The 8,483-nt window shown below is 30.3% G+C and overlaps 2 protein-coding genes across 3 annotated transcripts; one reads left to right on the forward strand and one right to left on the reverse strand.

The window, feature by feature from the left end:
- The first annotated feature begins 510 nt into the window (after window positions 1–510).
- LOC117208913 (Fanconi anemia group I protein) lies at window positions 511–7,124 on the forward strand. 2 transcript variants are annotated; one of them, XM_033450428.1, is made up of 22 exons: window positions 511–1,064; window positions 1,158–1,441; window positions 1,529–1,696; window positions 1,785–2,008; window positions 2,095–2,291; window positions 2,368–2,504; window positions 2,573–2,793; window positions 2,876–3,216; window positions 3,308–3,440; window positions 3,518–3,825; window positions 3,896–4,093; window positions 4,524–4,681; window positions 4,798–4,959; window positions 5,028–5,179; window positions 5,253–5,458; window positions 5,524–5,691; window positions 5,768–5,948; window positions 6,018–6,234; window positions 6,316–6,388; window positions 6,487–6,630; window positions 6,711–6,809; window positions 6,900–7,124. In XM_033450428.1, the coding sequence occupies exons 1-22, from the start codon at window positions 981–983 to the stop codon at window positions 7,011–7,013; spliced, it is 3,969 nt and encodes a 1,322-aa protein (XP_033306319.1). In that variant the 5' UTR covers window positions 511–980; the 3' UTR covers window positions 7,014–7,124. The 2 variants fall into 2 exon arrangements, with proteins under 2 accessions (XP_033306319.1, XP_033306318.1); XM_033450427.1 differs by having other exon boundaries at window positions 513–1,064; window positions 4,795–4,959; window positions 6,900–7,123.
- A 126-nt stretch (window positions 7,125–7,250) lies between these two features.
- LOC117208921 (U4/U6.U5 small nuclear ribonucleoprotein 27 kDa protein) lies at window positions 7,251–8,281 on the reverse strand. Its single transcript, XM_033450443.1, has 3 exons — window positions 7,800–8,281; window positions 7,574–7,731; window positions 7,251–7,498 (listed from the first exon to the last, which is right to left on the reverse strand). The coding sequence occupies exons 1-3, from the start codon at window positions 7,916–7,918 to the stop codon at window positions 7,302–7,304; spliced, it is 474 nt and encodes a 157-aa protein (XP_033306334.1). The 5' UTR covers window positions 7,919–8,281; the 3' UTR covers window positions 7,251–7,301.
- Between the last annotated feature and the right edge of the window lie 202 nt (window positions 8,282–8,483).

Raw genomic sequence — 8,483 nt, forward strand, 5'->3', positions numbered from 1 at the left:
ATACCGATGTAAATGATAGCGTACCATTCGAACAGTCATTGTTCTCGCTTTCGAAAAATGTACCTATCGTTTACCTCAGAAAAAATCCTTTCTATTTTTTTACATAAAACTACATGATTACAAAATACGCCTCGTCTCTGTATGTTTCAGACAAAGTATATTTTTATAGAAGATATATTTATAGAAAATAATTTCGATGAAAATCCTGTTTATTTGATAAGGGGCAATTGCAACGCTGTTTACAAATCAAATTAAATATTTTATACAGCTTCTACTTCCCAAATCATGTATATTACAATTTTCAACCTGTTACATTTCATACATAAATTTCTATGAAATTGTTAAACTTCTAAGTTATTTGGAATGTTCATAACGAAATTGGACTAGTAGTTGAGTAGTAGTTTGTGTTTTTGGCTGATAGGCTCCATATCAGGCAAGTCGCGATTTTGTATTATCGTTACTAGTGAGTAAAATTAATCTGTATTAGAGTTGCGAAACAGTCAAAATTCCACGTTTTAAGCTACAGTGGCGAATGAATGTTAATTTCACGCGTTGAATTAGAGCCGTTATAATTCCTAATACTCCTCTCTGCTAACATTAAACATGTAATCTTTTTCCATCTTAAACAAATATACAATAGCAGTTAATACTAATTGTCAGAAACGCTACGAATATTTCAAATTAACATGTACAATAGATTAATTATTGAGTGAAAGACGTTTCCCGCCTTTTTTTTCTTCAAATATCAAATATCAGAGATATGCATCTCTGAAGTTACGGCCTCTATACGAAGCTTTGTCGAACTTGTGAATGATATGATACTTGCGCACATGTGTTTGTATTCTACACGATTTGAAATCTTACATTCTTGATAGATTGAAGTCAATCGGTAACGAAGAAATTGAAAATTCCGTGAATTATATTAAATTTATTCCGAATAAGAAAGGTAGAAGCAACAAATAGATCTAAAATATCGAAATATGAGTCAACGGTTTGAAAAATTGAGAGAACGTGGAAATAAATCGGAAATATGCGCATTTGTTCAAGAATCGAGCGTGGAACAGGTAATCGTAAATATTCCATTTCAACCATAACTTATGACTTTATAACTGACGTATATGGTGGTAATATTTAAGATTAAAATGTAATTTCATTAGCTTACGCGATTAATACATAGCAGTATTTGTAAATCGAATGGAATAAATACATTAGATAACCTTCTGCAAGCATTTTCCAATTCTGAAGCCTGTCAAACTAAGCGACGAAAAGTGATTGAATCTACGTTAAAAAATTTGGAGGAAACTAACGTATCTCTAGGGCAGGCAAATGCGATCGTTAGCCGAATAATTTCTGACTTGCCAAACTATTCAAAGCAACATCTTGTCAAACTTGTTGACTTCTGTCTTACAAATATTCGCAATAATGATAATGAGCTATGCAGGTATAGCAATTTGTTTTTGCTCCCATTTTCTTCTCTTCTTTTTCTTTCTGCATGAAAGTTTTTCAAACCATTTTCTTCCTTTTTCAGTTGGAAGGATTTATTACCTGCATTACTGGAGGCACTGGAAAATGAAAAATATATTGTTCATGCAGATGCTGAAGTTTCTGGCACTGAATATAAATCGCTAATTATTAAAGCCATATGTAATTATCATTGGAACGTCAATCTCTTACCATCTTTGGCAAAAATGTTTGGGTAACTGACTTTTTGTGTCTATATGATTGAATCTTACACATATGAAATTTTAGAGATAAAAGAATTATTTAATTTTACCCATATAAAGGGATATGGTACTAGATAAAACAGATCGTAATGAGGTTTTGAGGATGTTATGTTCTTCTCTTCCAAATCTCCCTCTAGATCAAGTACCCTCGTTCACATATCAGACGTTAAAATTATGTCCAAATCAAGATAATAGAAAGCTTTTAAATGCCTTGTCCAAATACTTTGAGCTATGTTATTCAAAAACAAGTTTGTCTGATGACAGTAATAGTCTTGAAAATATTGGTATGTAAAATATGTAACTAACATCTGTGTATATTCATTGCATAAGTTTCTAATTGCCATTTTTGTTTTTATATGAATATTTATAGATATAATAAATTTAAAAGAGGTACAAGACATTGAGAGCACTGTTTTGTATCATGTGTACCAAGCTGCTCAGTTAAATCATGAAAACATGAAAGATTTTATCCGTTTCCTTAAACATGTGTCTCATGCCCCAGAGTACGTGCTACAACCCTTTATGCTCTCTGTACTGATGTCAGTTTCTACAATATACGAAGATCAGGTAGTAAACATTTTTAGTATGAAATCAAAAATTTGTATTTTTACTTTATTATTCTGACGTAAAATATTCTTAACAGATATTTGAGATATTAAGACTGGCTGTGGTTAATAGTAGCTTAGAAAAAGAAAAACGACAAAACAGTGCATGGATGAGACAACTTTTACCTACACCTTGTAATATAATTGGGATTATTCGACAAGTCATTGATAGCAGGTCAATTCAATTAATATTTCTTTTTTCACATATACGCTTTATTTTACTGTCTAATTTTAATTTTGCAGCAATAAAGATCGTCATTTAGTACTAAGGGGACTTACAAATTTAGCTTTTACGTTAATGAATGCTGATCAAAAATCCAAAAATAATGCAACAGCTATGTGGCGTATTGGATCCGAAATAATACGAGAAATAATTAAGAAACGTCACGAGACAGTTCCTATTGTGTTACAAGAGTTGATTAATAAAATAGTAGCAGGTGGTATGCCGACAACACACTACACAGGTAAAAGGGCAATAATATTATCAGAGAATTGCACCAAATGTGACTCTATTCTTTAATCCTACTTAAAACAAATGTTTTCTAGACTGTTTAAAGTATATGTGCCGCGAATTGTCAATAGTTGTTTTGGATCATCAAGTCTGGATTATAACTATCCTCGAACGATTGTTATTTTTACACCCTACAGTTGCTAATCAAGTTTTATATGCTATTTTGCCATTAGCGCGTGTTTCACCAAATATACGAGAAAACCTTTTATTGACTTTGAGAAAAGCTCTTTACAGGAAAGGTGCATTAAAACGACAAACAGCTGTGACAGGGTATCTTGAAATGTTAAAATATACAAATGTGCATTCTCAACTTAGCTTTAGACTTAGTCAATTTAATGATTCAATGAGCACTAGTTCTAGATCAACATTAACTCAGGTATACATAAAGATCATAAATAAAAATGGAAAGAAACTACTTCCACTTATCTTTATGAAAAAAATTCTACAATTTTTATCACTGAATCTAGGTAACTTTGGAGTATAATTCGCAACGAGGAAAATCGGTGACAGACTGCGATAAAACTTTATATTATGAAATATCGGATATATTAAAAAAGACCTTTACTTATGAGTATGAAACCAGATTACACCTGTACGAAGGTATGGAAGATTTGTTTGAATGACCAACAATTTGTTGTTTGATATTGCCATTTTCTTAATCTCCATTACGTTTTTAGGCCTGTATGGTACTGTGACCAAAAATCCCGAAATAACAGAAATTCTAGTAGACATGCTCCTTTCACATTTGAATCTATATCTTCATACAGATGATAGTGCCTTGCCACCTGTAAAATTGGAATTGTGTACAGATGTCCATGGAGTGGAAATAGTATTACAAGAACCTATTGCTCAATTGATATTTACATTACAAAAGACATATATTAATACAGTTGTAAAAAATTCACGTACTCTTGAAAAATTACATGATATTTTGAAATCACTGTGCAGGAAAATGGCAATTACAGAATTGGAGCATTTAAATTTGGTAATTAAAATTTAAACGCCAATATAGAAAGTTGATATGTCAATGTAAAAATAAACCTCAATAATTTTAGGAACATGGAACTGACTTACTTCATGGAGACTTTCCAAAGTCAGAGATCAAGTTAAAGAATCTTGGTATGGTCATTGGGATATATGAGGCTTTAATGGCGTTTCAAATTGGAGAATGGTCGAAGGGGAATGAGGAAAGCTCTCATGATACTAACAATTTGTTCAAAGGATATACACGTTTGATAGACTTCATTAAAAAGGTAGAATAATTTTTCTTTATATAATATAGTTTATTTTAGCTTCATGGCCATAAGAGGAAGTCAGTTTACAACAAAATTATTCTCCTTATTGTCTTGTACTCTCACTTTACACACACAACCTTATGCTACCCTTATTTTACTATCCCTTATCTACTGTCTACCATGTAACCCTTAACTATTATGTATGTCTATTATCTGTTGCATAAATCTTTACCTCCTTAGCTAGATATTCCCCTCTCTTTGCTCTTTCGTTTTTCTTGTTTTTCAATTTCCTCATTCAGTCTACACCCTTATTGTTTCCTTTCTTACTGGTTATCTCTCCTATACTAATCCCCTACTCTTTTACCGCATGCTCTTGATTTCTGTATTTGGATTTTATTTACTTAGCTATTGTATTAAAAATCATGACATTCGCTATGAATTTTTCTAGCAATCCACAAAAACGAAAAAAAGTGATGGTAATAAATCTAAAAAGGACAGAGATCCCAATAATACAACTAAAAAGTCGGCTAAATCGAATAATATCAAAATACCAAATACTATTATGGATTTGGATGTAATTCGTCAAAGTTTACCGCTCTTATTTTCGTAAGTACCATGATGATTGAAATGAGTGTTGCAATTACTAAACCATTCTGAATGTTTCCATAGTTTTAAATTGCTTATTTTTATCTTAAAAATGAATTGTAATTCATAAATAGAAGGTCTTCTACTCAAAATGATGTTGCACTTAGAAGAGACCACAGCTTTTGTTGCTATATTTTACAAACATGTGAACAACTCTTGCAACACACAAAATCATTTATACAGGATACCTCTCAATTGCAAAATCATAACTATATAAATACATATATTGATGTTGGAAGGTAAGTTCTGAAATGGGATAATAATGCCAATAAAAGCATAATAATAATAATAATGAAATCATTTTTAGATTGCTTTATAAATATTTTGTACAAAATCTGGATGATGCACTTATAAATGATGAACAAGTAACTATATTGGCTTTACAATGTTTCAAGGAAATTTCTTGCTGTATATGTACATTACTCTCATCTGAATTACCAAAATTTCTCAATTCAATTTGTATGTATTTATCTAACTACGTTTACTACGTTATTTCGACAATTTAGATCACAATTTTATTTATTGTTTCAAGTTGAAGTACAATCCAAGAAGGAATCAAAATCTACAAATATCAATTCTCAATTACAAGAAATTATTTTTTCATTGAAGTCGTATCTCAAGAAGTTTCTTACAGAAGAAACGCACAATGATGACAGGGAGAAAGTATCACTTCTGTTATTACAAACAATAGAACAATTTACATATAAGATTAACTTTGAAGATTACAATTCTGAAGAGGTTAGTATATCTTTCATGAAAATTATCTTCTTTGTTTATATAAATCCCTTTTTTCACTAAAAAAGATGCTCGAATGTATAAAAGAAATTATTCAAGTAGAAGATATTCGAAGCCCCATTGTTTCTACAATCATACAATTCTTCTTGAACTTGGAAGAACATAGTCAAGTATGTGGAGATACATTGAATGAAATTTGTGTGGAATTATGTGAAAAAGCTGGAAACATTGATAACGTAAGCAATAATTTTTGTTACATAATATTCAAAACTTTTATGTCTTAAATTGATTGTTATTCTTACCTAAATGTAGGTAGCAATTGAATTAGTAGCAAATGGTTCATATAAAAGTATACGTGAAGATACTATACTACAAGTTTATAATGTTTTGAGTGGTCACATTAAACAAAAATTGGATAGTGCTTCGTGGTTATTGTTGCGATTAAAGGCAGAAGACACTATAGCTAGAGCACCTGGCACAATTGATGAAACTTGTAAATATAAATTTTAAATTCCAAATCAAAATTTTATAATATTCACAAAAAATGATATTGTCTTAACAGGGAATAACAATTTAAGAGATAAAGAACGAAATCTATGTAGACAATTATCTTATCTTGCTCAAGCACTTCAAACATTAGCTAATACATTGATCAAACCAGGTCCATCCACTGACTTTACCTTCAAAAATTTGCAATACTTGTATCATTTACTTGGTAATCTTACAAAATACTTTTATGCTAAATCGAATGATCAGAATGCAGCGTTTCAAGCAGTCAAGTATGTGCTGCATGTACATATATCACTTTGTAACTAATGATTTATACGTTTACCGAAATTGACAAATCTCACTGGTTATAGATTCATTCAGGTGGTACAAATAGCTGGAAAATCATTAAAATCTGCTTTCTATAATTTGGTAACATATGTAGAGGTATGTCGAATTCGAATTTTTCATACATTATAAATAAAAATCAATGTCATCAGTATCATTATTCATTATTTTATTTTATTACAAAATATCTTCTGAAGGAAAATCAAAATAAATTAAAATCAAAATCCGATTCATACGCACAAAGGAATAAAATTTTAAAAGAAACCAAAGTAATACCTCGTGTAGTATATGAAATCGAGCAATTTAACAAAGAAATATTACTACTTGGCAAAAGAACGGGCGTAAGTATAAAACACAAGTATTAAATATTTTATTCTTCGTTCCTCTTTATATTCACAATTTTTAACTCGCATAAATCTAGATACCGCTAGAAAATTACTTGAAACGAAGTATAACGAGAGATTTTAGAATTAAAAATCCACAACTGATAGAAGGACTTGAGGGAATGGATGTCAGTTTAGTAAGTAAAAGAAAAGATATTGCATTATACATTATTTTTCACAAGATTGTCTGTACTGTAATAATTCTAGAATATGTCTAAACTTTATAGCTCAATACACAAGCTCCAGAAAACCCTGAGAGTGAAACATCAAATATGAATGATTGTGACAGCAATAGTGATGATGATACATCTCAAAGCAAACGACTCAGGGTGGATGATTGAAACATTATTAATATTTAATACTGTCTTATTATAAAAAAGCTTGTATTTTAAATATTTTTATATAAAAATTGTTTAATAAATTTTAAAATGAAAAATTTTACGGATCTATCTTTGTCAACTTATATCACTTGTTTTGTCTACTTATATTTTCATTTGTATAAACTATTTTTTGTACTATTTATATGTCTTATTATTCTGATTAGATTTATGAAAACAATAGAACTTGCACAGGTTAAGGAATCTCTATCAATGGTAAAGAATTTTATGGAATCATCACATTTATAATTTTTATGCTACAAAATCCAATGGTCTATTGAATCCTCCTTTTCTGTTCATGTATTGTCTATACTTTCGTTTAAGAATAACATGTACGGCTCCTACATCATTCCCTTCAACTTTTTTGCCTTTAGTAGTGTCAAAACCACAAAAGCCCATTATTCTCATCATTTCTTGTTCCTCTGGTGTTTTTCCTTGAAGATCAGCCTCTGCAAGATATTCATTTAAAACAGTCAGTTATTTTATAATTTATATCGGGCTTTACTAATATTAGATTTACATACCTGTAATCACAGGACGTTCTGTTGTGGGTTTTAATTTGGGTTTAGGTCTGTCCCTTTCTCTTGATCTAGATCTGCTATACGAACGTCTATGTCTGTCCCGTTCACGATCACGATCTCTTTCTCTATCCCTCGACTTTACTCGATCTCGTTCAACGGACCTAGGATTATTTGAAATTCATGCAATCTTTATATCATTTAAGTCTAATAGAAAAATATAGGAAAATACCTTCTTCTTCTTTCACGAGAACGTCTTCTTCTTCGATCTCTATCTCGTTCGCGTTCTCGATCACGATCTCGAGACCGATCTCTTCTTCTTCCTGGTGAAGGTGTACGACTACGTCCCATACTTCGTATTACTTAATTATTTATAATTAACTTAATAATAACGTGATAAAGGCTGTCGAATGGACATATTCATATATGCACGAACGTTTTTATATCGAATATATAATTGATAGAATGAAGAGGTTATGTTTACATAAATTGAATCATATTAGGTTATGTCTAACACAGTTGTAGTATTATGCTACATAACTATATAATATCTATATTTGATATGCTCATATCATTCACAGAATAATAGTAGATAAGATCTTCAGTTATAATATAGCAATAGTATCTTGTGGTGTAAATGATCTCTTAGTATGTACAGCAAAAAACAGTGTTATGCTTCGTGATGTACTTTATAGCTGACGACTCATCGACATTTATTGTCACGTTTGTATTCGTACATAATATAGTTAATCCATAATATTAATATAATTTAATCATTATTGATCATGCTTAAAATACGAAAAATTAAATTATTTTCATTCTAATTGCTTATTCAGAAAATTGATTAATTAATAAAGTTCATATTATATCATAGCGGCTTAAAGAGCTAAGAAATAATACATATTATTTGTATGTA

The sequence above is a fragment of the Bombus bifarius genome, unplaced genomic scaffold (genome assembly GCF_011952205.1).
Source record: "Bombus bifarius isolate JDL3187 unplaced genomic scaffold, Bbif_JDL3187 scf7180000008163, whole genome shotgun sequence".
Classification (NCBI taxonomy): domain Eukaryota; kingdom Metazoa; phylum Arthropoda; class Insecta; order Hymenoptera; family Apidae; genus Bombus; species Bombus bifarius.

Excerpts from the sequence above, each read along its gene's own strand:
- LOC117208921 (XM_033450443.1), bottom strand. The coding sequence starts at position 7,918 with ATGGGACGTAGTCGTACACCTTCACCAGGAAGAAGAAGAGATCGGTCT. Across the intron at positions 7,732-7,799 it reads TCTCGTGAAAGAAGAAGAAG|GTCCGTTGAACGAGATCGAG; the intron begins GTATTTTCCTAT and ends AAATAATCCTAG. Across the intron at positions 7,499-7,573 it reads AGAACGTCCTGTGATTACAG|AGGCTGATCTTCAAGGAAAA; the intron begins GTATGTAAATCT and ends AATATCTTGCAG.
- LOC117208913 (XM_033450427.1), top strand. The coding sequence starts at position 981 with ATGAGTCAACGGTTTGAAAAATTGAGAGAACGTGGAAATAAATCGGAA. Across the intron at positions 2,505-2,572 it reads CGACAAGTCATTGATAGCAG|CAATAAAGATCGTCATTTAG; the intron begins GTCAATTCAATT and ends TTAATTTTGCAG. Across the intron at positions 5,692-5,767 it reads AAGCTGGAAACATTGATAAC|GTAGCAATTGAATTAGTAGC; the intron begins GTAAGCAATAAT and ends ACCTAAATGTAG.